Raw genomic sequence first — 27,933 nt, 5'->3', positions numbered from 1 at the left:
GTCCTTCCCTCTCCCACGCTGGGGAGGCCTCTGCAGTGCTGGAGCTCTCAGCCACTGGGGCTTGCTGGGACAGTAGAGACACCAAATCCCATTCACTGAACACCTGTGTGGATGCAACAAAGGTGGTGTGAAGAAGGAGCTGTAAAACCAGAGCTGGCTGGGGCAAGGATCTGCAGGACACCAACACAGCAGGAGCCTTTCAGATTGTAAACATTTATTTATAGATGTACAATTGTATAATTAATTCTAAATCGAGATACAGCCGCTCTGAGCATCCGTTAGGATCTACGCCTTCTGGCTCATTATTATCCATGGGTATCTACTTGGAAAAATATAATCAAAAGGTTTGGTGGGCAGGTTCTGGGCAAGGAATGCTGTTGTGCAAGACATTCAGCAACTTACATGAACATGTTTCTTGTTTAACCCCCTCCCCAGGATCTCTTTGTGCCCGTTAGCCAGAGCCTCTAGTAGAAGCTATTTCCAAATGCCATCCAACTTCCATCCAAAGGTAGAAGAATAATTTAAGGAAACCAACAAAACAAGCAAGAAACCCCAACCCTTTAAAATCAGGCCCAAGTAACGGTGCCTGTGGGATAGTAAGGCTTGCAGCTAACAGGCGAGCCAGTATTTTGCAGAACAAATAAATGGCTGAAGACAGAGCATGTGGGTTCTTAATGACAAAGAAACAAAACCACCTTACCTCTCACCGCTTCCAGCCCCTGCCATCCCACCCAGGAGCTGCCATGCTTCTGATTCATTCCCCTAAGTGTGTTGGGGGACTGTTCTCACTGGAAATGTCTTTAGACAAAAATGAACTGAAGAGTGCCAAGGAAAAGAATCCAGTTTATCCCATGGAAGGTAGCTCAGCTCATGCCAGCTTTGCTTTGAAGAGATGGCTCCTAACCTTGAGTGCCCTCCCGCTGCCCTTATGCCAGTCCTGCCCGGTGGTGATGGAGTGAGAGATGCACTGCAGAGCTCAGGTGGGGTGCAAGGAGAGCTCTGGCACACGCGCCAATCTCCCCCAGCAACACTTCTTTCAACAGAAGCAATAGGAAGCTCTGTTTCTTATGAATTAGCAGTATTTTACAGGTCCCATCTAGGAAACGTCAGAGACAGATAGGGTGTCAAGGCCACAGCCAAACTGCAAACATGAATGCTGGTGGGTGAGGAACCCCAAGTGTAGGACAGACCGGAAACAACTGTAACAAAGGGAGGCAGCTCGTGGAAAGCCCTCTTTACAGCGCGAACGCTGCACGCTGATTGCGAGGCAAAATTAAAGCAGACTCTGCAAAAAAAGAAGTTACGTGCACAAATAAACCCAACGACTGATGAGCAAAACCCATCCAGGACAATCCTTCCCACCACCAAGCACGACGCTGGGGCTCAGCTGACCTGCTGCAGCTTCTGCCAACGCGGCAGAACCACACCACAAATCTGGAGAGCTTCCCCCTTTTCTCTGTTACCCCCTACAGAGCTGGAATTCCTTTTAGTAAAACCTGAAAGGCAGGTATTGACATCCCAAGGAGCAGAATGCTGCTGTCCTCCAGAAAGCAAATTACAGTAACTGCAAAGTGATTCTTGTGTTAGTGTGTCAGGCAGGAAAGTGCTGCAGGACGAGACACCCTGGGAAGAGACTTCCCGCTTCCTTGTTTACCAAACTGGGCAGAAAACAAAATAATTTAATCATCCAACCCCTGCATAGTTTAAAAGTACAACATATATACAGCTATAAATTAATTCTAAATAGATTATATATTGGTTTTCTTTTCTTTAGAGTTTTATCACCAAATCGTCCAATTCCCCTCTCCGTCAGCAGTGACCAGCATGGTCACAAAGGACATCCTTCTGCTTCATGGCTTCTACATTTAGTTTGTGTTTTTACACTCTATGTGTCTGTTCTCAGGTTTGTGGGATCCCAGGAGCAATGGGACTGTTGCACGCTAGCGGTGTCAGAAGGGAAGGAGGAACACAGGCAGCTCGATTTCCTGTCCTAATCGCTGCCTCAGATGTAGGTCGAATGGTGGAGACAGGCAGAGAGAAGAAAGAGGGCAGTTGTGCGTTGCTAATTCTCCAATTCCATTTGTAAGATAAGGTTTGATTCTTTGAAATAGCAAGTCTGTCACCTCGATTCAGTGCACTTCACCAAAAGTCTTCAGGCATTTCAAGAGTCTGGGGACAAAAGCGGTAGCCGTGTCAGTCTCTGGACAAGCGCACGTCACTGTACCTCCCCCTTCGTGCCCCTCCCACAATACAGGCAGCAGCTTTGTCAGTCGCACTGTTTCGATCCGCAGTGGGCCCTCTGCCTAAGAGCAGCTCTCTTTTCAGACCACAGGTACAGAGAGGCAATTGAAGAAAAGCAGCTAATTAATGCTGGTCTGTCATGAAAGAAGAGGCGCAGTTATCAAAACAGGAGAGCGGGTATATCAAGATAAGAATGGCTCCATAAACAGGATACACCCAAAAAAAGGCCGAACGCAACCCAGGGGATTTGTTTGAAAGGCCAAACTTTCAGGAGCACTCCCTCTGCCATGGAAAATAAAAACCGAACAAAACCTCCCCTGCTAAACCTCCTTACTTATATCTATAAATCAAGCAGCTAGGTGTCCGACATCCTGAAGTAGTCTTCACAAGCCTAAGTGGTGTCTGTAAAATTAACATTTGGGCAAGCTTCATCTCTGATTAATTTTCTATAGAAACCCTGTTTTCCAATAACTTTGTGGTAGGAGGGGCCTGGGTGTTCTACAGCCATCCCAACACTATCTGGTAGGTGAGATCAGCTCAGATAATTAAGCAGAAAAAGGACTCCAAAATGCATGCCAATTTTTTTCCTTATTTTTGTGCAGTCCTCCTGTCACCCAGCACACCCGGTCTCACATGTGCCCCCTGGGCTCACCTTAATCCAGGCTCTCTAACCCCTGAGTCTTCCAGGCACCCCCTCAGCTGTTTTTACTTTGATTCCCAGTTTAACACAGTAAGTTGCTTCTACGACCCGCCGTGAACTCTGGCCATTTGCTTTGTTCTCCTTGAGTGTCATGGGAAGACAACAGCAGGGGCAAGAACATCTGTTTGGTAGGAGTGCATTCCCTGTCATCATATTGCTTCAAGTATCCGGGGAAAACAGCTTTTTCAGTAAAACAGACAATAAAGCAACCAAAAAAGGGTTCATTAAAACATGGCAGCTGCCTGCCATGGCTGGTAAAAAGCTCCCAACTAGCCGAGGCATGCATGGCTGCTCTATCGAATGTGTAGTTGACAAGACCTCAGCTGTGTCGCCAACAAGCCTGGGCCTTTTGCTCTGTTCCTAGAGACCCAACACTACCAGTGCCAGATAAAACAGGGAGCTTGGAGAGAGCTGAGGATGCCAACATGCAAACTAAACAAAATCAATTTCCCGATTAACAAGTGTATGCTTGACAGCAGGGGGTGCTTCCCCCTGTGACGTATGTGCATCCAGAGGAGACTCATGAGGATCTGTGTCTCAAACAGAGATGTAAGTAAGTATTAAAAGCACTATTGTGCTCTGCTCTGCTGCCAGGAGAAGCACCACCAGCTCATACTTAGACCTCTGCTGAGCAGGCAGGCGGTGACTATCCATGCAGGGCTTGAACGTCTGACAGTCTGCTACAGCTGGGGGTGCTCATGCTCTGTGCTCGTCGGTACAGATCCGAGTCTCCGAAGTAGCGTGCCCGGTACAACAAGCCTTCCTCTGCAAAGGGAAAAGCCCAGCGTTATGAACCCAGTGTGGAAGGAGAACCACCTGCCAGGCCACACCCCACCATGGGCTCTGCTGGGAACAGGAGGCAGCTCATGGTTTTCAAGGCAAGACGAAGCACAGGATGAGGCTGAGGAAATGCCCTGTGCACTTTAGGACAGGATGGGCGTAAGCTAACATATGCTGACAGCTCATCCATCCTGGGAAAAAAAACCTTAGGAACCTAACAGAACATGCCTCTAGTCCCAGGAGGCTCATGAGCCTACACAATGGTTACCCCAGCAGAAGAAACTTAGAGGGTCAAAACTTCGTGCACTGGCCTCACCTGGCACTACCTGGGGCTCTAACAGCCCCTCCTGTGTCCCAGGCACTCAAATCCTACCCTTACCACTGCTCCAAGAGCTGTGATCATCACCTGGTGGGAACGGGCAGGCAGAGAAGTCAGGTCACCCCTGGGACTCAGCAAAAGGTTTTCTGCCCTCACCATACTGTGCTGCCTGGCCAGCATCTCTCATCTGTCTGTCTGGGTAGCTGTCTCTCTGGACCCTGCACGCCTTCAACAGCACGCAAGGCAATGTCAGGGCTGCCACCACACCCTTCTGAACAGGGGTAGGATGTGGGATGGAGGACTGCATGGGCAACAGACTTTTAGATGTGGTCCTCAAACAACTACAATATTACACAGAGCTATGAGAGCCCTCCTGAAAATCAGACATCTGCTACCTTCCCCCTCCGGAATCTCTGGGGCACAACTCTTGTCTGACCAGTTCTACAGCAGCATTAAAAAACAAACCCCCCACATACTGCGTTTGTCACGAAGTCACAGAGTGAAACAAATAGCCAATGACACAGGAAATGTGCTCGCACCGTGTTAAAGTATAACCTTAGCTTAACTCAGTCCCCAGTTGATGACCCTTCCAAAGCTGACCTCATGCAGCAGCCAAGACCCTCCACTCCTGACCCCACACTACTCACTCTGCTGCTTCTCTTTCCAGCAGTTATTTCGAAGGTTTGCAATGTAGTCCTCCTCCACGCTCTTTTCAACATTTTTCAGGTTCGTGCCTGTGTATTCATCTGCAAAGTTCTCAGATACGTAGTAGATGACCTTCAAGTGTTCTGTCACTCTCCTGTGTGTGTGACCCACAGACCTAGTTCAGGGAGAAGAGGCAGAACAGTGTCGGACATGCTTCAAGGGAATAGCAAAAGGTCCCAGCAATTTATAATGCACAACGTGCCACGATAACAGAACAGTGAAAACATACATTGCTCCTAAGCATCCATGGGCTTGAAGGTTTGGAAAGGTTTATTTCTGCTGGAAATAAAATGCTAACGCAGGGAGAGAAAACTTGCCAGGCCTCTAGCTAGGTGGGCAGAGCTCTGAATACAGACATAACTCTGAGGCAGATTGCCCAAGGCCTAACCCCACGTAAAATAAAGTGTTCACTAGAATTTTCAGCACTAATTAAATCTCTCAGCAATTTCCTTGCTGACGACACCATCATGTTTTTGGCAGTGAGCCCCAAGGGTGGTTACAAAGCTTGGAGGCTGATGCTTGTGCAGTGCAGGGTGAGAGCAGCCAGCAAGGCAGAATGGTGCCTGTGCAGAGCAGGGGAGTGCCAAGGTGAGGACAGAGCAGGGGCTACTGTCACAGCTCCCCACAGCCTCCCCTCTGCAAAGGCAAACCCAGTCCCCTCTGCTAAGACATTTGCTAACCCCAGGAGCGTCAGCTTCCTTTACCACATCACATGCTGCAACGAACACTGTGGCTGCAGGAACAAAATTAGACCCGCTCTGCACTCAACCTGCACCAACTAGCACAGAAAGCACTTTCTAGAAGGAAATCTCTTCTTACCCTACCCCCATGGATTTGCATTTCAGACAAAGCCCTGTACATATTTTCCCTGACACTTCAGCAAACCTAGAGATACTCACTAGGGTGTGTTTGCAAGCTGTAACACAGGACCTGTGCCCAAATGCTGGATTCATAAGGAACAGCTCCATCTGGAAACATGCCCAAAGTTTCCCATAATAAATACCAGCTGGCTGCTGCATTAAAAGTGAGCCTGATTCTTAAGGCAGGTATAAACATTCACTCATCCGGCTAGTCCTTGGGTCTGTTATCAGGGTTTACAGGAGTGATTCAAAGACTGCTGCAAGTTTCATCAAGGTCCAGCACTCATAGACGAGTGGTGGGTAACCGGATAGACTGAACGTGACCAAAAGGCTCTGCTGGCATTCTTAGAGAGAAAGGCTAATGCAATTCCAGCAGTGCCTGCTGGCAGAGACTCAGCTCTGGAAGAAGCTCGGCTCACCATTTCACCTGTCCAGACAGGGCCATAAGTTCTCCTTAAGTTCATATGCTGCTTCTGTATAATGATGAACTATGGAGGCTACAAAGTGTACCCTCACAGGAGGAGTACTTAAGATTGCAGAGCTTTAGCAGCATGCTTGAAGCATCAAAACAAGGGCAGGACCTGGTTCAAGAAACCTGCCACCTCAAGTCAGACATGCAATTAAGTCATGCAAATTCGATGAGGTGTTACTGAAGAGCAGGGTGTCAGAGTCAGGCCCACAGCCAGAGAGGCCCTTTCGCAGAAAGCTAGGTTTTGGAAGAGACTGAAAAAGGTAATCAAGTAACAAATGGTTCTTTAGGACTCTACCTCTTTCAGTGACAGCTTCACTGTCAAGAAGTGGCATTAAAATCTCTGTGTGCCGTTGAAACCTAACCCGGTTTAAAAGCTTCTTGCCTCCTGGTCACTGAGTTCAGTGCAGCAAGCTCCAGCTTTCTGCTGAACGACAGCCAAGCACAGCATTTCCAAGAGGCAGGAGGGCTGCCTGTGGGGGTGAGTGAGCAAGCAGCACCGCCTGCCGGCACAGTGCGCCTTTTGCTCCATTTGCAGAACCCTGGTCACTCAGGAAGGATTGTGGAGGTCTGGATCAGCTCATTTGCTGCTCTTGTCCAAATCCAAACTTGGGAATTGGTTTGATTGCTGCTACCTGAGCATGCAGAGACAGGGACAGCAGAGGGAACAGGGAACCAAGCAGCAGAGAAACAGCTGAGACTCAGGGATGGCTTTTCTCTGACAGCTGACAAGGCTGGAAACAAATCTCTGCCCACTTAGAAGCTGTCCTCCACTGAACGTCTTCCGCAAACCACCTCTTCACCAGTATAAACCAAACCGGTATATGCTTAATTTGCAGTCCTAATATCAACTAATATCAACTGCAGAAATCACACCTCAATATTTGTTGCAGAATGACTCCAAGAGCAGGGCCATAGAGCCCTGGAGGCCTGTGCGAGCAAGGCAGGGGGTAGCCCCCACAGGTAACCGGAAATCGGACATGGGAGGAGAATGTGGAGGAAGCTGTGTGGGTCTAACCAAGACTGTTGTGCCTAGGAGGAGTGGCTGAAAACCACTCCTATATATATGTGAACTGCGTCACAAATAAAGTAGAAGTTTGCTTATCACCCATATTGGGTTGGCCTGTCTGCTTCTCCTCGCCGTTTACAAATGGCGCCCGAACAGGGACGTAGACTACAGGGCCCTGGTCACTGGGGACCCGGATACAGGGCCCCGACCAGCGGGGACCCGGATTACAGGGACCCGGATTACAGGGCCCCGGTTAACGGGGACCCGGATTACAGGGCCCCGGTTACAGGGCCCCGGTTTAACGGGGACCCAGATACAGGGCCCCGACTAGCGGGGACCCGAATTACAGGGCCCCGGTTAACGGGGACCTGGATTACAGGGCCCCGGTTACAGGGCCCCGGTTAACGGGGACCCGGAATGGCGAGTGAGCGGTGCTGGCGGCAGCGGCCGGGGAGCGCGGGCAATACTGCTGCGGTGGCGTGACGGACCCGGGTGCTTGGACTAACCGAAAGGAGTCCACCGCTGGGGCGAACCAGACACTGCTGCGTTGGGAGGCCGATCCGGAGACCGAGGTTACAGGATGATCCAGAAGAAGACGATCCGGAAAAGGCCGGCCATGAGAATGGACCGAGAGGTAGCCCTAGATTTATTACAGTGCTTTTTATAAAAGCGGGGAATTGAGCCTGAGACTCTAAAGCAGCTAGCAGGTCTAGTGGCTATAGCGAAGGCTAAGGGACTTTTTGTAGATCCTAATACAGTTTTTGAGGAGAGTGAGTGGCGAAAGTTCGGTGAAGAACTATTTGACTCAATGCTAAATGATGATAAAACGGCAAAGAAACTCGGTAAACCACGGACAGAAGTAATAAACTGTATAAAAAGATACAAGGCAGAAAAGAAAACTGCCGCGGTAGCAACGGAGAAACTAGGAACAGACGTCCCCGGTCGGTTGAAACCGGGGGAAGATTACAACTCGTTTCCCCCAGCTCGCGGGAGCACAGGGTTCCCCCCCCCCCTTCCTTTTCTCCCCCTCCATCAGAAGGTGCCGCAGAGGAGGTGTAACCCCCTGCTCCCCCACCACCCCAGTTCCGAAAGTAGGGACTTTGAAAAGGACAGAGAAAGTATATTAGAAGGGATACGCATGATAAATGTCGAGGAATCCGAAAGAAAGAGGGCGGTGCCTCGGCGCCAGATCGATTGCGGTGCCACTGTGAAGCACGCAGTAGAAAATAGAGATCATGCGCTAGCGGGAGATTTAAAGGAACCGCGAGCCTCTCCAACCCACTATGCTCTAGAGTGGAAATTTTTAACTCGGTTATGGAGGAGCCAGGTCTGCAGATGGCTACATACGGAAACGAGAGACATCTGATCAGAAAGACACAGCTGCGAGCAACGGAGACCCTGAGTTCGGCCCAGGATCAGCCCCCGAATCCTCTGAATCCGAACCAGATTTATATCCTCTGTTTCTGGACTCTGACTCTTTGTCTCCCGGGTGGGTCTGCTCAGACTTACTGGCCCTGGAGATGCTCAGTTGTAACAATGGGTAACCAAGGATGCGATCATTACTGGGGAATTTTCTGCAATGGGCATCTTTGCATATCCTGTGTTTACTACACAGTAGGGGGCTAAAGAGTGGGAAGCTATTGATCTCAAAATAGTTAAGGAGGCCTGACAAACAGTGACCACCAAACAGTGACCACATAGGCGTTAAAATCCTCTTATACTAAAGCTGTATATGTTATGATTTTTTCTTGCAATTGACAGGGGGAGCCCATAAAGTTTCTCTGTGATACTCATGTACTAGAAGTTGGTAAATATAGGTATGTCCAGGTTTCTATCAACCCTTGGAGACCTTTGTAGATACTGCTGGGCACTTCTTCCAGCACAGGCTGGCCACCTGTGTCGGAATGAGTGTGCATTTTGGTCAGTATAAAAGCCCGAGCCTCATACGATGTGAGGGAGGCAGAGCCTCTGCGGGGACGCCCGCTAAGGTTGAGCCTGCCACCTCGCACTGCAATGATGCTTCTCGGAGCTGGTTTGCTGTTAGTCTCCACAGGGTCCTTGTGCCACGTTCTGTACGTGGGACTGTAGTGGGAGTAATGAAAAAAAAAAAAAACAAGGAGAGAGAGTAATGATGCTGCATTTAACCTGTCTAACCTGTCTACTTCTCAAGAACTGAAGAACTGATAACCTGGGGGAGGGGGTATATTTGTGTCCTCCTGCCTACAGGTCCATGGCGACTGCCTGCAAAGTTTGTGAAGCCTTGCCATGAGCTGGACAGACGAATGGAAAAACCTGATGCCTCAGCTACAGGAGCTGACCGTGAATACCCCAAGCAGAATGAGATAGAGGAAGAGAAAGAACGATTAACTGCAAAACATCACTTGGGGACAACTGAAAAGTAACATCCTGAATATGTGTGCTTGTAAAGTAGCTATTATTAGAGGTTGTGGTTTTGTGTATAAAACCACCTGTATTTACTAGCTAGTTGCTAATAAGAAACTGCACCTTGTATTGTATAGATTTGTCACTTGTAAAAGAGATGTTAGAGTATGGAAATTTGCAGTAGCTGCTGGAAAATGCTAAGGCAAAAGCTAGAAAGATTTTAATACAATGGTAGTGTTATAAAGCAGGTGATGGAACAAATTAAGAGGGTGGGAGAATTCCACTGGTAAGAAATTTCTTTGGCTAGTCCCTCACTGCCATCAGCATCTTCAACATACTGCTGCACCCTGTAATAGTTACTCTGCTAACGTAAATTTGTGTGTGCCTTGCTGTAGTAGCGACTTGTTACTGGATGAAGCAGGTGAAACTGTGTATTGACAACAAGGTGCAAGGACTGAGGCTGACCAAATGCCTGCTACCACAATCAAGGGCAAGACTGGGTTGGCTTCTGTGTTTGCCACCAAGAAGAACCTTCAGCTCCGCTGTTGGCTGCAACGCAGCAGACGTGGAGTGGTGGGGACACATGCCATGCCAGACCTTGATGTGAAGGATCAGAGAGCTATACAGCAGCAAAAAGGGGCAGGCCCAGGCAGCCTCTAGTTGGCATATGTTGGAGATATAATCTAGCCCAGATCCCCTGCTCAAGTAGGGTCACCCAAACCATATATAAAACATAAAGGGGGAAGATGTGGAGACAGTGTTCTCACGGGAGAATGCATAATTGGTACACAAACTTTGAATAGTCCTGAAAGATACAGCAAGGCCATGAGAGGCCCGAAGAAGCTTAAGCAAGCAAGATAAGAGGCTGGAATTCACCAAGTTAATGAGAACTGTGGACTGTTGGCAAGCTTTCAAGGTTGAGTTCTCACACCTGTGTTTAACCAATTATATGTTAGTCACTGAGGGTCTTCAAAACATGTATCCAATCATAATATGCCAAATCACTGTAAGTGCTTCAGCCGCGGCCTTGGCTCAACTAAGCAGACTGGGTTGCTGAGTTGCTAAGCAGACAATTCTACATCGAAGGCAATTCCTGATTTGTTTTGATGTTGACTCTGTAAGACATGCAACACTGCAGAACCTTTTGTTGTTGGAACAGGGACATGGATGTGAAGAGTTTGATGGAATGTGTTGTATGAGTCTCTCTGATTATGCTAATTCGATGCACGCACAGCTGAGAACCCTGGCTCAGCTTACCCAGCAATAGTAAATGAGCAATATCCTAGGAATAACTAGATGGTTGTCTTCACGGGGCATTACAGGTTGAGTTAAACACTGCTGTTTGAAGTACTGCACTTACGTATCATTGTTAGGTTAATCGTAGCTATTAGACTTGCTTATAGTTGTGTCATAAAACAGGTGAACAGAATAACCCACAATGCCTTGCTCGCACGAAGAAAAAGGGGGGAATTGTTGCAGAATGACTCTAAGAGCAGGACCATAGAGCCCTGGAGGCCTGTGCGAGCAAGGCAGGGGGTGGCCCCCACAGGTAACCAGAAACCGGACATGGGAGGAGAATGTGGAGGAAGCTGTGTGGGTCTAACCAAGACTGTAGTGCCTAGGAGGAGTGGCTGAATACCACTCCTATATATATGTGAACTGCGTCACAAATAAAGTAGAAGTTTGCTTATCATCCATATTGGGTTGGCCTGTCTGCTTCTCCTCGTCGCTTACAAATATTCTTTAGCTTCTCAGAATAACCCTTAACTGTGCCCTCTTAAAAAACACTCCACCTTTTGGCTCTGAGCACTAATGTCATAGTCTTCACCTTGGACCCGAAAGCTAAGCTGCGATTTACAGTATTAAACATCATCAATGGCAAACTTTATCAACTATGAAACTAAACAGGGACCACTGGCTGTAACCAGTCTACCCTCTTTAAATACATATAAGGAACTTTCAGAGAAAATACATTAAGCTTTTGTCAAGAATGATGCAAGCAGCCAGAAATCAAGCCTGTTTTCCCATTCTTTGTTGGCATTTCAAAGTGGGTAAGAATAGACTCACTTCATTTGTCAGCCAAGTAAGCATATCAGGGCATTTCCACAGGATCTAGAATAAAACAGCTTAAAAAAATAGGGAATTTATCTAGGACTGCCTTTTACTCTATGCGAGTGTCTTTTATTCCTTCTTCCCCTACTGCTTTGTATTAGGCATAAACTGAGGCTTTCATGAAGAACAGATCTAGCTTTTGTTTTTCACAGTCCAATTTAACTCTGCATCTCAATTCGTTCTGCATATGGGATCTTGGTGCTCAGCTAGTGTCTCTCAAAGTCATTTCATTTGCCCCTTTCTAGGACAGAAACACCCAGCTGCAGAAGGTCTCTGTCAAAGAACATCCTCCCTTAGGCAAGTGAGCACTCTACAACCTTCTGTACACTTTCCATTTCAAGACCTGTTTGAGAACCAGGAGGCCTTCACTGATGTGTAAGACATCTGCCAACAAAAGCAATGTTGTGATGAGATAAAGCAAGAAAAGCAACCCAACCCCCCAAAAGACAGAAAAAACAGACAGCCTCGATCCCTACCCCACCACACCACCCTGCCCTCCAGAGCCCAACCCCCTCCCCAGCTAGGTAAGTTTTAGAGTAACGGGTACTAACGGCCTATGGCTCAAACTGTAAGGTGGGCTGGCGACCATCATCTGGCTGAGAGCAGACACAATGATCAGGATGAGGATAGGCATCAGCTGGACAAACAACCCAAGGCCACCCTGAAGGAACAGAAACACAGAGTGGAATGCCACCCATACACGTGTACACAAGGTTCCCATAGCATCACCCTCACACCCTCCCAGCCCTAAGACAACCTTGATTCTCCTGCTTTTCACAGGCATTCGGCTTAGGAGGCACTCCAAAATAACTCAGGGGAACTCATCAGCCTAGAGTTCCCACCCAGGAAAGGAAGCGTGACTGAAGGTCCAAACCCACTGCCCCTTCTCTGGATGTGACAAATGGCAGAGGGGACTGGCAGAGATACTGAGTGAATTTCAAGTCTCATGCCCATATTTTGTTTTTCTAGAGCACATGTGTTTTCTGTCCTGCTTGTGCTAGTGAGCAGAACCTTCTCCCCTCTTCAGTGTCAGATGAAAGTAATTCCCTCTCTACCTCACCTCCTGAGCTCCCTCCAGTTTCAGCAGAGTACGCTTTCCCCTTTAAGCTTGAGAAAATACATTCAGGGAGTTTTAGTTGTTTGCTTGCTTCTAAATATAATTGGTTATGCCCAGAAAACAGTAATCTTCACTATATAACCCTGGTTTCTTGAACAGTAAGTCCCTCATTCCCACTGCTCTAAACCAGAGGGCTTGGAGTGCTGGAGGATATACTTAAGATATTCTGTGATGGGAAAACATAAAAATAGTTCATGCTATAAAGTGCCTTTCTTGGTTAATTAAGCATCACAGATTAGAAACACCCCATCTTCAATACTGGAATAAAAGGGAGAAGGAGCCATGAGCATCCATATTATCTGAAAAGTGCATTTTACCCTTTGAAATTACAGAATTAAAACAGAAAGGAAATGCTTCTTCTGTGATAAAGACAGGAACACTTTACTGGTACCATCTTATTTCAAGGCAGCGCTGTTTAAAGAGACACCAGCGTTTTCCCCACTGGATGACAGCTATAAGAGTCTGGTAGAACCACCAGCAGGAAATTAAAAACTGCAACTTGGTGTAAATTCTGAAGGCAGCTCACTTCCCATGACTCTAGGTTTCTGTTCAGGAGGGTGGAAACAAGTAGGACTGTTTCACAAGACGGCCGCACCGACTAGCTCACACCTCATGTGTCAGAAAAACCTTTAGACTCCCAACCCCCCGTCTGCTCTCCACTTACGTCACCCTGATGTTCTCGTCTGTCCTGCCTCTGATGGTAGGTATATCGCATCCTGCCGTTGCTGTACACATGAGCGTTACCTACAGACAAAAAAGAAGTGTTACACAAAAGTCAGCGATGGTGCTGGCTGGGCAGGAAGGAACCACAAAGGGTGTCTATGTTCTATGTCAGCCTCACCAGTGAAAACACAGCAGGAAAAATTAGGGTGCTGGCAACAGCAAATTCAGGAATTTTAACTTTGAACATTGTTGAATAGGCTTGATCTGTTTGTTTGGTTCAGGCCACACTCAGCAAAGATATAACGACACAGAGATTGTAAAGGAATCCATGCTGTGCTCAGATTGGTCTGACAGTACCACGACTCTTATTTCAGCTCGTCTAGACTGACTGTCAGCTCGTCAGCTGGCATGCTGCTGTCTCATAGCCAGCAGCATGCCAGCCAGTTCAGAGCCAGAAGACCCTTATCTGCCTTGGATGGGCTGCTTCAAGGCTGGAACTGGGATGTCTCAGTGAAGTGGTGATTTGACAGACTTGGGCTATTCCAGAGATCCCTGCATATGTGCCAGCGCCCAAGGTACATATCCATGGTTTTGCTCACGAAGCCACATTGCCAAAGCCCCTGACTCAAGCCACTCCATCATGCTGCCCTGACAAAGATGGCAGGAGCTTTAGGGTGAAGCAAATACAGGACCCCACAGGAGACTGAGATGCACAGGAGACTGAATGCATACAAAAAAAATTCTATTCATCACCTGTAGCCAACATTAAAAAAATGAGCTATATAAGCCACTGCTGAAGAAGAAGTATTCCTAAGGGGTACTAAGCAGATATATCTGCAAAGGAACTGGTGGTGGGCACAGAGATCCATCTATAGGACTTCGTAGCATCATATAAAAATTTCAGCTTGGAAGCGATCTCAGAAGGTCCAGCCTCCTGCTTAAAGCAGGGTCAGCTCTGTAGACATAATATCTTGTATAAGCCTCCTCACTTCGAATTGAATTTACTTTAGATTAAAACCAATTACAAAAAGAAATAATTTTGGTAGTTCTTCCATCCAAAAACCGGAGCTCTTCCATGTCTAGTTTTAAATGTCAAGACTACAGCTGAAAAGGGAGACCAGCTGAGAAAGCAGTCCTGAATTCTCTTGGGGCAGTGAGGAAACGAAATAAAAGACTGAGCTAAAATAGCAACCTCCTGTTTTCAAACTGGAGTAGCTGTGCCTCTCGGACAGGCAGAACATGCTGCAAAAGGCTTCAAGATGCCTTTGCAAGTATTAGACATTAGTGTGTTAATTCTTACATACCAGATAGGAAAGAGCTACCAGAGTAAATCTTCTCAACTGAACAAAAATATTTATGTTTCCAAGTTGGTCCACAGAGGTCAAATAACCACTGCCTCCACTGCCAGTCAAAGATGACTAGAGTAAATACAAGGGAGTCTTATAAAATACCCTTATCCTTATATTAAACCTGTCTTTTTGCTTGGAACCGATCAAGTGAAGGAACAGTGAATCGGTTCTTTCTTGCTCCCCAAACCAGGATCAGCGCTGTGGATAGACAGGATACAAATTTAATTTTCAATTCAAGAGGTTTAAATTAAACTCTAGGAATAACACTTTCCTCTTTTTTATGGGACAAAGTGGAAAGAAGGAAGCGGACACTGATCTCTGAGAAACTGCTTCAGCTGCATGGCAGAGCAGATACAGATCAAGAACAAGGCCCAGGTATAACCATAGTTTGTTCTGATAAGAAGATTTAACTTCTAAAACCACCAGAAAGAAAACTTTCTTCAAAATAGGATTATTTTTACAACTAGCCTTAAAACAAGACATTTTTTATTCTAACATTCAACCCAACCTAATAACAGCTAATGCAGCCAACATGCAAACAAACACCTCAAGTTGCAAAGAAGTCCAGCTCTGATAGTATTACCTGCTGGCTGCTGAGTTCTCCAAGGATTCCTATGAACTACTTAGAAAAATCTGGGTGTTTAGGTCATGTGTGAAGAACTTTCATCAAACTCAGCAATCCTTGCACAGCCATACAGATCACTACTGCACTGTTGCTCTGTCAAAAGGATTGGGTCCCAGTCAAGAGATTAAGGGTTAATGTGCTTACTAGAAGGAAAACCACCGCCAAAAAACATGTTGAAGAGGTCCTCGGGGGAGATGTCTGCCTCAAACCCACGGTGGAAGTCTGAGTGACTGTGTCCGTGTCGAGCTGGGTTGAGCTTCTCGTCTCCAAACTGGTCATATTGCTTCCTCTTCTCTGGGTTGCTCAATACTGCGTATGCATTACCAATGGCTGAAATATTGACAGTAAGGAAGCAATTAGCTTCTTTCTTTTACAGATAATACATTTAGTCCTGCAAACTGCCAGGGCTTGCCTTTCTTATTACACAAATGAGATTCTCAACTACCCACATCTTTTCAACAGGCTACTTCAGTGGAAGAGTGCTAGCACCTGGCATGCTTCTCTGGCAAACACAGACAGAAAGAAACCACAAGAAGAGACTCAATTAAAAAGGCCTTAATTAATTCAAATGAAGAAGTTATGATATGACTGGTATAAATTTGGTATATGTCCCTAGAGAAACCTTCTCAGATGAATGAAACTATGAACTGCAAAGGGAATGCTGGTAGCAGAGCAGCTACATATTTGACTCGAACTTACTTCTTTTGAACAACTAATGCCTGAGTCCTTCAGCTGTAAGCAACTGTATAGGAAAATACAAGTTCAGCTGACAAATTTTATTCAGAAGTGGCACTAAGGGAATTTAATGTCGTAGCCTAAAACCAGAACTGCAAAGAATTTATATAAGGGCTAGGTCACTGAAAGAGACTTTTAAAACCAACCGTAAGAGCTTGTAAGAAAACACTGTCTAGAAGTTGTGTTCATCAACTATGAATTTCAGGATTTCTAGATGCCAAAAATAAGGTGCATTAATTACAAGGACTGTTAGTGCCTGTGATGGTAGAAATGTCGTGGAACTAAAGCCCCTCCAGATCCCCAGCTCACTCTACTTCCAACCTCAGCATTTTTGAGCCTCTCTACCAGAATATCTGCCTATCCCTTCTATTTCTGTACTTCTCTGTTGACATGTTCCAGCTTACCACTTCACCTCTGCACAAGCCTACCCAACAGCCTCCCTACGTGACTTCAGAGCCTATCCTCTCTCCTCCTTGTGTTGCAAGAAGGCAAAAATGTTCATGACAGTAGTTGCTGTGTGTATGAAAGGCAGGGGCAGAAATGATAGAAAAGGGAGATACATGCCCTTTGGAGGAGATTAAGTCTAAGATCCAACATTTTGCTGGTAGATTGAGGTGTACAGTTTCTTCTTAGACCAGAGATTTGGAGTGTGGAGGATGTAATGTCAGTACACTTGTTCTCCTTCTTGGTTATAATTAGTTCACACAGAGCAAACACTTCTACAAACAGGCAGTGAAGCTGGACAACAAGGACTGTCTCTCAGCATATTAGCTTGATCTTTTAAACTGTACGATTAAGCAATGAAAATGTAGCGGTTCAGGGTCTTGTTTGTTTCTTTCTGCTGACAAAGCCCAAGAAACACCTCATTCCAGATCAGGATTTTAGCTCAAAGTAGCCAGTTTCAACTCTTTCTCCAGTATCAGCCAAAGGTAGTGATGCAGATCTGCCAGGAAACAAACTGCAGCTAACTGCAACAACAGACTGAGACAAGGTCTCGAGACAAGCTGTAATACTTTATCAGCTGTCACTGGGAAGACGAATACCAAGACTTTACTTAATACATCAACGTAAGGAAAGATTAACTAAAATCCTCATAGCAGTGCACATTTTCCCCTTCACCCTCTGGAACCAAACAGTTGGACTTCAGTGAGCCCTGCAAAGTAGGAGCTCAGCTCAGGGGCTGAAGGACAGGGGAACGAATGAGGCAAGGCTTGGAGGAGAGATAGCAGATAGCTCTGCACTGGAGGATAAAGGGCACCTTGCTTAACGCGCGACTTCTGGCACGTAACTCTTGTCACAGCGTTCAGCAAACATCATTATTTAAGATTACAGGTGAAGAAACCTGCCTTTCGCCACTGAGCAAGGATTGAAGGATAAACTATCCAACAGCGGCTTACTGCACATGTGGCGTAGACAGATGTCTGCAGATGCTCCCTCTTTAATCTGTCCCCCATAGTTAAACAGGTTCTCCCAAGTAGCTGGGGGTCAGCTCCTTATTTGCTAATGGCAACACACTTTATCAGTTAGGGATTTAAGTCTTAAAAGTCTTGAACAAACCTTACATAAGACTTTTACTGCTGAATTCGTCTGCTAGAAGCCTACCCGAATACTGTATCAATACACTCACAGCAGGCTAGCCTTGCTCCCTGCTCCAGCAGACACCTCATGTATTTCATTCCCAAGATGGCCAGAATCAGATGTTACTATTTAAATGCCTTAACACTGCAAAAACTGTGCTGTACAACTGGCATCAAGAAGTTCTGCATTTAGCAAAACTGTAATAATCAAACTTCTGCAGTTTGCAAAGAAAAATATGGTTATATGCTCCAAGCAATAGCAATTCTCTTGGAAAATTATGCCACTTTTAAGGTATCTTATTACCCAGAAACATCCCTGCTGCATTTGTAGAGAGGCCCTGAGAACTGGGCTCTTTGCAGCAGAACTGAACCTCCTAATGACCCTTTTTGAGTTCTGACTGGGTTCAGTTGTATGGCTGATGATTTCACCCTAAAATTTTTCACCTGGGTTTTCTATCCACCAGTTCCATCTGTAGCCTTTCACAATGGTCAGCTTCTGAGTGCTTGCTTAGAAACCTGAAGGCTTACTGGCTGCCTGAAATTCTCAATGAGTGGAAGAGTCTAAACACAAGTTCTGAGTATCCTGCCATTGGGCCTCCCCAACAGTGTTTCTCTCAAGGGACTCATGAACCCAACAGCTGCCACTGGGTCTCTGCTGTTGGGTTCAGTGGGTCTCTGCTGGATTTGTCAGTTGAGAGGGGTGCATCCCAGCACCTGTGCTGTGCTGGATGGCTGCAGGACTTTGAGCTTCTCCGTGCTGCTTCTCCCTGATGGGTGAATGATCCTGCATCATTCCAGAAAAGACACTGGTAACATCCCGAGGGACTTTCCTTATGAGCAGTGTGGAAGGAGGATGAAGCAACACACAGGAAGGGTTGCTAGGAGAAAAGGAAGGAAGGCTTCTCCTTGTCCAACTAGCAGAGGTGAATCCTACCTGTGTCCACCTGTTTATTATTTTAAGCTTGCACTTTATTTGTAATACAACCAGATCAGAAGAGAGACAACTTTACAAAGAACTTTATTTCACTTTACCTGGCTCATGAGGTTGCTCTTAAGAGTCCTTGCTACCCCAGCTTAGCACCATTGCCTGATAGGTGAGGGCAAATCAAAGAGTTGGCAATGCTTTTTACCTTTAAATGCCTCTGTAGCCCCTGGTGCATGGTTCTTATCCGGGTGAAACTTCAGTGCAAGTTTCCGGTAAGCCTTTTTGAGGTCCTCATCAGAAGCTTCTCTGTTTACTCCCAGAATTTCATAGTAATCTTTGCATTGCTTTACCCTGACAGCAGAGAAGGGAAAAAACATGGACAGTTAGTTTCAGCTCTGAAAAGCACATTGCATTAAGTACATCAACTCTGCAACATCTCACACATCACAGTTTCAATTGATGTTGTTCAGTGAACTCTGGTTTACTCAGCTCTAATTCCTCACAGGATGAGCCAATTTTTTTCACCGACTCACTCCCCCTGTGCCTGCATTACTAGCATACAAACATTCTCACAGAACAAGTCAAGCCAGTAGAAGTAGAAGGGCTTCTCCTCAAGCAATGATATCACTCACAGAGGAATGTCATTGGCAAATAAGCTTCAGATTCATCATAGTCACGTTTTAGAAGCTATTTGGGATTGGCAGGGCAGCCCAGGGTAGCTGGGCTATGGGTGTTGTGTGTCGTCGTCGTGTCCCCCCCCCCCCCCCCCCCCCCAGTCTCTTCATACTCAGTTAATTCACAGTGACCTAAAAATAACATCAGCTGAGTACTAGATGAAGAAAGAGGAAGCTGCCAATGCCTATGTGTGCAGCCAGTTTGTTCTGGGTACACTCACAGCCTAGTGATGGTTTCTCCTTCTCACATGACTTTGATGAGATAGAACACAGCTTGCTGGGGTTTTGGAGAAATGGATGATGTAACAAACATCCCCATAAGCCCATTAGCCACAGCTGCTCTTGTGCAATTCACACCGTGTCCACAACCTTAAACAAAGTTTACCCAGTGACTGTGCCTGCAGTTCATCCTTCAACTTCCAGTATTTTCAAATGGTAGAAAGGAATAAAGAATGGCTTGAAACAGAAAGAAAACAGATGGAAAACAGATGACTGGATAAACATGCCCTGGGATCTTCCAGCAGGAGCTTTAGAAGTGTATCATGCTAATAGAGTGAAGCATCCAACAGCAGACTTCTAGTTTACTGGGCTCTAGAAACAGACTATCATCAGGAGAGAGGAAGAGGAATATGTCCTGTCACTTGCTACTAGACCAAAGCTTAGAGCAAGAGGGCTACCTTCCGCAAACTGTGAGCCTTGACATCCACCAACAGGATCTCATGGGAGCACATGGGATTTTCACAGCATTACTGAATAACACTAAAGCAAACATTAATGTGAAGTCCATGAGATGAATGCATCCAAAATGCCTCTTCGGACCTCAGCCAGGAAGAAGCCTACATGCTTACAGCTCAAGCCCTCGTGCAGGCCTTTGGGGGGAAATCTCATCCCTCATAGACCCAACCCAGCTGATTCCCAGAGCTGGTGTAGCTATAAATCCTCCTAGTACGCTTTTAACACCAAGCCAGCTAAAACCCACCCAATATGGTTCTAAGCTGAAACTCTTAAATCCCTGTGAAAAACAGAATGGTATCATACAACCAACTCAACAAACTGCAGGTTGAAGCCATGGAGAGCCATGCACACACCTCTTCACTGCATCCACCTGGTCCTGAGTGTAGCCCTTGGGGGCCTCCCCACCAACCTCCCCGTTGGCTGATGGGAAGTTCCCGCCCATTTTCTTGAACTGAGGGTTTGTGGACTCCTTGGACTGGGACTGGCCATTGGCTGATTGCTCGTTCTTGTTGAGTGATTCAAGCAGAACTGAAATGACAAAAAGATGAAAAGAGACCACTAAGTTTAATCTGCCTTCTCAACTCTCCCATAGAGAGTACCCTTTTCATCACTGCCACCACTCTAACATGCCCCATCCTTCATCAGAAAGTCTCTCACCTATTCACCCAGGAGCCCTTGAGCTCCTGTTGCTTTTTGCCCAGATGTGAGAGCTACTGCTGAAGATATTGCCTCCTCCCACCGCACATAACCTTCACCAAAACCCCAGGCCTACCGAGCTGAACAATCCGGGAGCCACAATGGATCACCAAAGTGGTACATCCTTGTCCTCTTTTTTCCTTACGTATCTCCTTAACAGTGAAGCATTTCCACATTTGTTCTCCAGCATATTATAAAGCATAGAATCATAGAATCGTTAGGGTTGGAAAGGACCTTAAGATCATCTAGTTCCAACCCCCCTGCTGTGGGCAGGGACACCTTACGCTAAATCATATCACCCAAGGCCTCGTCCAACCTCGTCTTGAACACTGCCAGGGATGGAGCATTCACAACTTCCATGGGCAACCCATTCCAGTGCCTCACCACCCTAACAGGAAAGAATTTCCTTCTTATATCCAATCTAAAATTCCCCTCTGTAAGTTTTAACCCATTACCCCTTGTCCTATCACTACAGTCCCTAATGAAGAGTCCCTCTCCAGCATCCCTATAGGCCCCCTTCAGATACTGGAAGGCTGCTATGAGGTCTCCACACAGCCTTCTCTTCTCCAGGCTGAACAGCCCCAACTTCCTCAGCCTGTCTTCATATGGGAGGTGCTCCAGTCCCCTGATCATCCTCGTGGCCCTTCTCTGGACTTGTTCCAACAGTTCCATGTCCTTTTTATGTTGAGGACACCAGAACTGCACACAATACTCCAGGTGAGGTCTCACAAGAGCAGAGTAGAGGGGCAGGATCACCTCCTTCGACCTGCTGGTCACGCTCCTTTTGATGCAGCCCAGGATACAGTTGGCTTTCTGGGCTGCAAGCACACACTGGTGGCTCATGTTTATTTTCTCATCGACCAACAGCCCCAAGTCCTTCTCTACAGGGCTGCTCTGAATCTCTTCTCTGCCCAACCTGTAGCTGTGCCTGGGATTGCTCCAAACCAGGTGTAGGACCTTGCACTTGGCATGGTTAAACTTCATGAGGTTGGCATCAGCCCACCTCACAAGCGTGTCAAGGTCCCTCTGGATGGCATTCCTTCCCTCCAGGGTATCAACCTGAACCACACAGCTCGGTGTCATCGGCAAACTTGCTGAGGGCACACTCAATCCCACTGTCCATGTCAGCGACCAAGATATTGAACAAGACCGGTCCCAACACCGATCCCTGAGGGACACCACTCGTTACTGGTCTCCAGCTGGACATTGAGCCATTAACCACAACTCTGTGTGTGGCCATCCAGCCAGTTCTTTATCCACCGAGTGGTCCGTCCATCAAATTGATGTCTCTCCAATTTAGAGACAAGGATGTCATGTGGGACAGTGCCAAACGCTTTGCACAAGTCCAGGTAGGTGACATCAACTGCTCTACCCCGTCCATCAGTTCTGTAGCCCCATCATAGAAGGCCACCAAATTGATCAGGCAGGATTTCCCCTTAGTGAAGCCATGCTGGCTGTCACCAAGCACCTTGTTGATTTTCATGTGCCTTAGCATGCCTTCCAGGAGAATCTGCTCCAAGATTTTGCCAGGCACAGAGGTGAGACTGACTGGTCTGTAATTCCCTGGCTCATCCATTTTCCCCTTCTTGAAAATGGGGGTTATATTTCCCTTTTTCCAGTCATCGGGAACTTCACCTGACTGCCATGATTTCCCAAATACGATGGCCAGTGGCTTCGCAACTTCATTTGCCACCTCCTTCAGGACCCACGGATGGATTTCATCAGGACCCATTGACTTGTGCACGTTCAGATTTTGAAGATGGTCTCGAACCAGTTCCTCTCCCACAGTGGGCCCAAGGTCTTCAATCTCACAGTCCCTGCATCTGCCTTCCAAGACTTGGGTGGTTTTGTCAGAGCCTTTGCCAGTGAAGACCGAGGCAAAGAAGTCATTAAGAACCTCAGCCTTCCCCAAATCCCGTGTAGCCAGTTCTCCTGAGAGCTTCCTGAAGGGGCCTACATTCTCCCTAGTCTGTTTATTATTTGCTACGTACCTTTAGAGCATGTTATACTTCTTTATCTCCTGCCTTTTGGAATCTACAGGTAAATTATGTGACAATGCCGTATCTTTAGAGAGCTTAGAAAATAATACTGTGGGATGCCAAACACATGGGACACTCTTTCCGAGACAGAACTGCAGCACTGACTGCTGGCAGCACCACAGACTCATAGAATAGTTAGGGTTGGAAAGGACCTTAAGATCATCTAGTTCCAAACCGCTGCCATGGGCAGGGATACCTTCCACTAAACCACGCCACTCAAGGCTCTGTCCAAGCTGGCCTTGAACACTGCCAGGGATGGAGCATTCACAACTTCCTTGGGCAACCTATTCCAGTGCCTCACCACCCTTACAGGAAAGAACGTCTTCCTTATATCCAATCTAAACTTCCCCTGTTTAAGTTTTAACCTGTTACCCCTTGTCCTATCACTACAGTCCCTAATGAAGAGTCCCTCTCCAGCATCCCTATAGACCGCCTTCAGATACTTGTCTCCACGCAGCCTTCTCTTCTCCAGGCTGAACAGCCCCAACTTCCTCAGCCTGTCTTCATATGGGAGGTGCTCCAGTCCCCTGATCATCATCGTGGCCCTTCTCTGGACTTGTTCCAACAGTTCCATGTCCTTTTTATGTTGAGGACACCAGAACTGCACACAATACTCCAGGTGAGGTCTCACAAGAGCAGAGTAGAGGGGCAGGATCACCTCCTTTGACCTGCTGGTCACACTCCTTTTGATGCAGCCCAGGATACAGTTGGCTTTCTGGGCTGTGAGGGCACACTGAAGCTGGCTCATGTTCAGGTTCTCATCGACCAACAGCCCCAAGTCCTTCTCCGCAGGGCTGCTCTGAATCTCTTCTCTGCCCAGCCTGTAGCTGTGCCTGGGATTGCTCCGACCCAGGTGTAGGACCTTGCACGTAGCATGGTTAAACCTCATGAGGTTGGCATCAGCCCACCTCACAAGTGTGTCAAGGTCCCTCTGGATGGCATTCCTTCCCTCCAGTGTATCAACCTGAACCACACAGCTTGGTGTCATCGGCAAACTTGCTGAGGGCGCACTCAATCCCACTGTCCATGTCAGCAACAAAGATGTTAAGCAAGACCGGTCCCAACACCGATCCCTGAGGGACACCACTCGTTACTGGTCTCCAGCTGGACATTGAGCCATTGACCACAACTCTTTGCGTGCGGCCATCCAGCCAGTTCTTTATCCACCGAGTGGTCCATCCGTCAAATTGATGTCGCTCCAATTCAGAGACAAGGATGTCGTGTGGGACAGTGTCGAACACTTTGCACAAGTCCAAGTAGATGACGTCAGCTGCTCTGCCCCTGTCCATCAGTTCTGTAGCCCCATCATAGAAGGCCACCAAATTGGTCAGGCAGGATTTCCCCTTAGTGAAGCCATGCTGGCTGTCACCAAGCACCTTGTTGATTTTCATGTGCCTTAGCATGCCTTCCAGGAGAATCTGCTCCAAGATTTTGCCAGGCACAGAGGTGAGACTGACTGCTCTGTAATTCCCTGGCTCATCCATTTTCCCCTTCTTGAAAATGGGGGTTATATTTCCCTTTTTCCAATCGTTGGGAACTTCACCTGCCTGCCATGATTTCTCAAATATGATGGCCAGTGGCTTCGCAACTTCATTTGCCACCTCCTTCAGGACCCACGGATGGATTTCATCAGGTCCCATCGACTTGTGCATGCTCAGGTTCTTAAGATGGTCTCGAACCAGATCCTCTCCCATAGTGGTCTTAAGGTCTTCATTCGTGCAGTCTCTGCAGCTGCCTTCCAAGACTTGGGTGGTGTGGTCAGAGCCTTTGCCAGTAAAGACTGAGGCAAAGAAGTCATTAAGAACCTCAGCGTCCTCCAAATCCAGGGTAGCCAGTTCTGATAGCTTACAGGAGAGGGTCCACATTGTCCCTAGTCTGTCTTTTATTTGCAATGTACCTATAGAGTAGACCCATAATACACGAGTCAGAAGGGTACTCTGTTCTCTTGCACTGTCTTACCTCCATATCCAGTGGGTGTACAAGCTATGAAAACCATCTTCACTCTCAACTACTGAATACCAATTGTAGAAATTCAGTTTCCCTTTTCTTAAGTGGGGTGCCCATGTGTATTGGGTAAACTGCTGCGGATTGTGGCTTCCTTGCAAGGCTTGGACACTGCCCTCCATCCTTTTTAGCCAATAGGGGACAAACTTTCAGGCCTGGCCTAACCGCACAGGTGACAACACTGTGAAACCAAGTGAGACTCCTCCAAGCACAGAAATGTCTCACCATTATGCATTTCCCTGGCACCTGGATGGCACCATCTGTTTAAACTCTTTCTGCATTTTTTTTTTTACCATACGTCAGAATGACCTCTTCATGACAGTAGTTTCTTAAGTTTATATACTGCATCCCACCAAAAAGAATAGGCACATGTTTAATAATATGATTAGAACCAGATATTATTTGCAAAGGCATGAGTAACTTGACAAGCTTGCAGTCCCTTATCCAGGAGCCTAGAGCTGAGAAGGATGTTTCATCTCCTCCAGCAGATTGCATGTTACAGACCTTGCACTATGGGGGTATTATGCTCTTTATGTAAGTGCAAACAACAATTGCAGGCCAAGAGATGAGCCCAGATATCCTACCTGCCCCACACAGCTTGTAGGGGCAAGAAAAAAACACTCAGTAATCCAACAGCCAATACAGGTAATTGATACAGGCTGAAGGATAAAAATGACAGCAGGTAACAAGCAGTAACTCATGGAACGAGCTTTTGAGCTTAGGAACTTCATGGATTTCAGCTTTCAGAAAACTAAATCCTTCCTTTGCTCATATTTACATGACTACAGTGCTCGCAAAACCAGTCTTTGCTTTTGATCCTTCCAAACTTGGAACAAACTCCCATTTACTTTTAAACCTTGCCTTGCGAGGCTGTCTCACCATCCACCCCACTCTTGATGTTCTGGCATCAGTTCCCTACAGCTTGCCAAGACATTTTTGGTAATGTAGTTCCCCAAAACAACCACAGAAGTCCACATATGGCCTCATTTCAGTCCTGTTTTGCTCTACAGCCCCAATCCTATTGCATCTACATCCCAAAGCCACACTGGCCCCCTGTGGAATGACAGCACAGCAGAAATTCATGAACTACTAAAGCAGAGACTACTCTGAATGAGTTTTCAGTTCTGCTACCTCAGCTCCCAACCACATATGTGCTGTGGGTCACTCTTCCTCACTTGTTAGGCAGCATTTGTCCAACTTCTGCTAATTTTTCCAAAATTCCTGCTTCCAGGTGACCAGTGTGACTTTGCGTCCCACGTTGTGGCAGTGTAGAAGGTTTTTGCTGACATTCCCCTGCAAAACCCTTTTCTGATCCTGTGATGACACCTGTAGGACCCAGCCAGGGTCAGAGTCTGAAGTGCCGCCTGAGCAAGGTCCACATGGCAGATCATTGCCAAACCCAGTGTAACTCCTGAGAAAGAGAAGAAATTTCCCAAGGGTGCAAAAACTATGTAAAGACTCAATGACCACAGTGTAACTGTGAGATCTTTGGCAACATTTCCCAACTATACACCCAAAGTGCACAGGCAAGCAACCGGCAAGACATCAAGCGAAAGGTCCTCGGACAGCAGCTCACACAGCTGCACTAGCAGCACGGTTGGGTCTGGCCACAAATTAGCACAGTGTATTTAACATTAACCTGCCCTGCTGTTTCCCTTTTCTCTGCTTTCTTTCCTTATGCTCTTCTCCAACAGTACATATTCCACCTTTCATTCCAGCTGTCCTAGGCCACAGGAGTAGGGCAAACCCTGATGGCTTTGTACTGCAAACTGGTGCTTGCTGTCATCCAGATCTGCTTTTCTGGCTCATGCCCTAGCAGAGCTCCTCAGGAAGAATAATGCTGGTCAGGGTGGGCTTTTCTGTGTACTATGCCATGCTTTTGGCTCCAGAAGTCACTTTTCCTACCCAGCAATTTTGCAAAAGTATGAACTCTGAATGCAAAAGAAAACCACGCCACACACGCGACAACCTAACGCGCTATGTTTGAGGGAATGGGAAAAGACCTTGTGCAACAGGGAAAGCCTTGGGCTCTTTATAGGGCAGAGAAGCTGCAAAACACAGCTGAAGAATGAAAACTCAGGTAAGGTGTGTCAAAGTAAAAAAAGAAAATAATAGTAATAAAAAATCCACAACCCTTTGCATAAATTTCTGCAACATAAGAACACATGGAGAAAGAACTGCCTGGCTGCTTCTGCAAACCACTTCCCAGTTGCTTTTGTGACATATTAGTTACGTAGGCCCTAAAGCTTCCAGGAAATGAGATTGTTCCTCAAAACCTACAGAACTAGCATAAGGTCTTCAAGGAGGAAGATGGTTTTTTTTATGTGCGCTGTAATGAAATGCAGTAGCTGGTCTGTGGTAATCAATGGCGGCATTCGAAATGAGGAGCCACACTTGCTGAGCAGGAGAGCTGGGACGCCAAGTAATGCTCAAATGTCAGTCTGTGTGAGACCGATGCCCACTGCTCCTGGGGCTGATGCACAAGGCGGGGATCCTCCAGCAGGGCCAGCACGGCTGCACCCTGAGGGAAGGATGGAGGTGAAGGCAAACCAAATGTGAGAGGATGAAGAGCAGGAAGGAGACGGGCTTTCTGCAGCCCGACCGAGAACTTCCTGCCCCCTCACCAAGCCCCTTCGGCCCCTGCCAACGACATCCTCGCAGCGACGCTCCCACGCGTGGCCATAACGGCGGGTGTGGGGCACAAAACCAGCGAGCTCTTATGGAGGAAATGAAGCCACCGAGCTACGCTCGAACCGTGCCTCTTCCCGCCTTCCCCTCTGGACGGACACCTCCCTCGCACACTCACGCCCGCCCTAGTGAGCTACAAGGGCCGAGGGGCGACCGAGGGGAATGGCACGCAGCCGGTAACAGGCTGTCTCCGGTAGGCAGCAGCGCCGAGGGCTCCGTGACCCTCCCGTCCCCCCGGGCTGGGGCACACACACACATACACATACACACACACACACTACGGACCCGCACACCCAACTTCAGCCCCTCACGGCGGCGCACCCCGGCCACCGCTAAGCCCTCTGGGAGCAGCCGCGCACACACCGCCTTGTCGGGCTGGTTGGCCTTGGCGGCAGCCAGCGCAATACCGATGCACCGCTCCGCCTCGTCCCTGTTCGACTCCATGGCCCCGCCATCGGTGCCCGGGCACCACCAGCCCTTGGGTACGGCGGGGGGAACGGCGGCGCCGGCGCCTGCTCCCGCTCCCGGA

At 47.4% G+C, this 27,933-nt stretch overlaps 1 protein-coding gene across 3 annotated transcripts; it reads right to left on the bottom strand.

The window, feature by feature from the left end:
- Positions 1-197: 197 nt before the first annotated feature.
- Positions 198-27,865, bottom strand: DNAJB12 (DnaJ heat shock protein family (Hsp40) member B12). Of its 3 annotated transcripts, XM_062611594.1 has the most exons (11): positions 27,764-27,865; positions 25,517-25,542; positions 25,221-25,242; positions 20,331-20,505; positions 18,774-18,919; positions 15,476-15,661; positions 13,359-13,438; positions 12,129-12,238; positions 4,688-4,860; positions 2,277-3,706; positions 198-2,169 (listed from the first exon to the last, which is right to left on the bottom strand). In XM_062611594.1, the coding sequence occupies exons 1-10, from the start codon at positions 27,846-27,848 to the stop codon at positions 3,588-3,590; spliced, it is 1,122 nt and encodes a 373-aa protein (XP_062467578.1). In that variant the 5' UTR covers positions 27,849-27,865; the 3' UTR covers positions 198-2,169; positions 2,277-3,587. The 3 variants fall into 3 exon arrangements, with proteins under 3 accessions (XP_062467578.1, XP_062467576.1, XP_062467577.1); XM_062611592.1 differs by lacking the exons at positions 25,221-25,242; positions 25,517-25,542; positions 27,764-27,865 and having other exon boundaries at positions 3,558-3,706; XM_062611593.1 differs by lacking the exons at positions 25,221-25,242; positions 25,517-25,542; positions 27,764-27,865 and having other exon boundaries at positions 3,564-3,706.
- Positions 27,866-27,933: the final 68 nt, after the last annotated feature.

Source organism: Pezoporus occidentalis, unplaced genomic scaffold (assembly GCF_034315485.1).
Source record: "Pezoporus occidentalis ecotype Australia unplaced genomic scaffold, CSIRO_AGI_Poc_V1 ctg155, whole genome shotgun sequence".
Classification (NCBI taxonomy): domain Eukaryota; kingdom Metazoa; phylum Chordata; class Aves; order Psittaciformes; family Psittacidae; genus Pezoporus; species Pezoporus occidentalis.
Note: the sequence above shows the minus strand (reverse complement) of the source record. Positions and strands in the feature narration are given on the sequence as shown.

What these genes read in the sequence shown, in the direction of transcription:
- DNAJB12 (XM_062611594.1), bottom strand. Translation starts at nt 27,848, where the DNA reads ATGGAGTCGAACAGGGACGAGGCGGAGCGGTGCATCGGTATTGCGCTG. An exon ending in CCAGCCCGACAAGGCGGTGT is followed by an intron (nt 25,543 to 27,763) that starts GTGCGCGGCTGC and finishes GTTTGTTCCAAG; the next exon opens with TTTGGAAGGATCAAAAGCAA. An exon ending in GACGAGAACATCAGGGTGAC is followed by an intron (nt 12,239 to 13,358) that starts GTAAGTGGAGAG and finishes CTGTTCCTTCAG; the next exon opens with GGTGGCCTTGGGTTGTTTGT.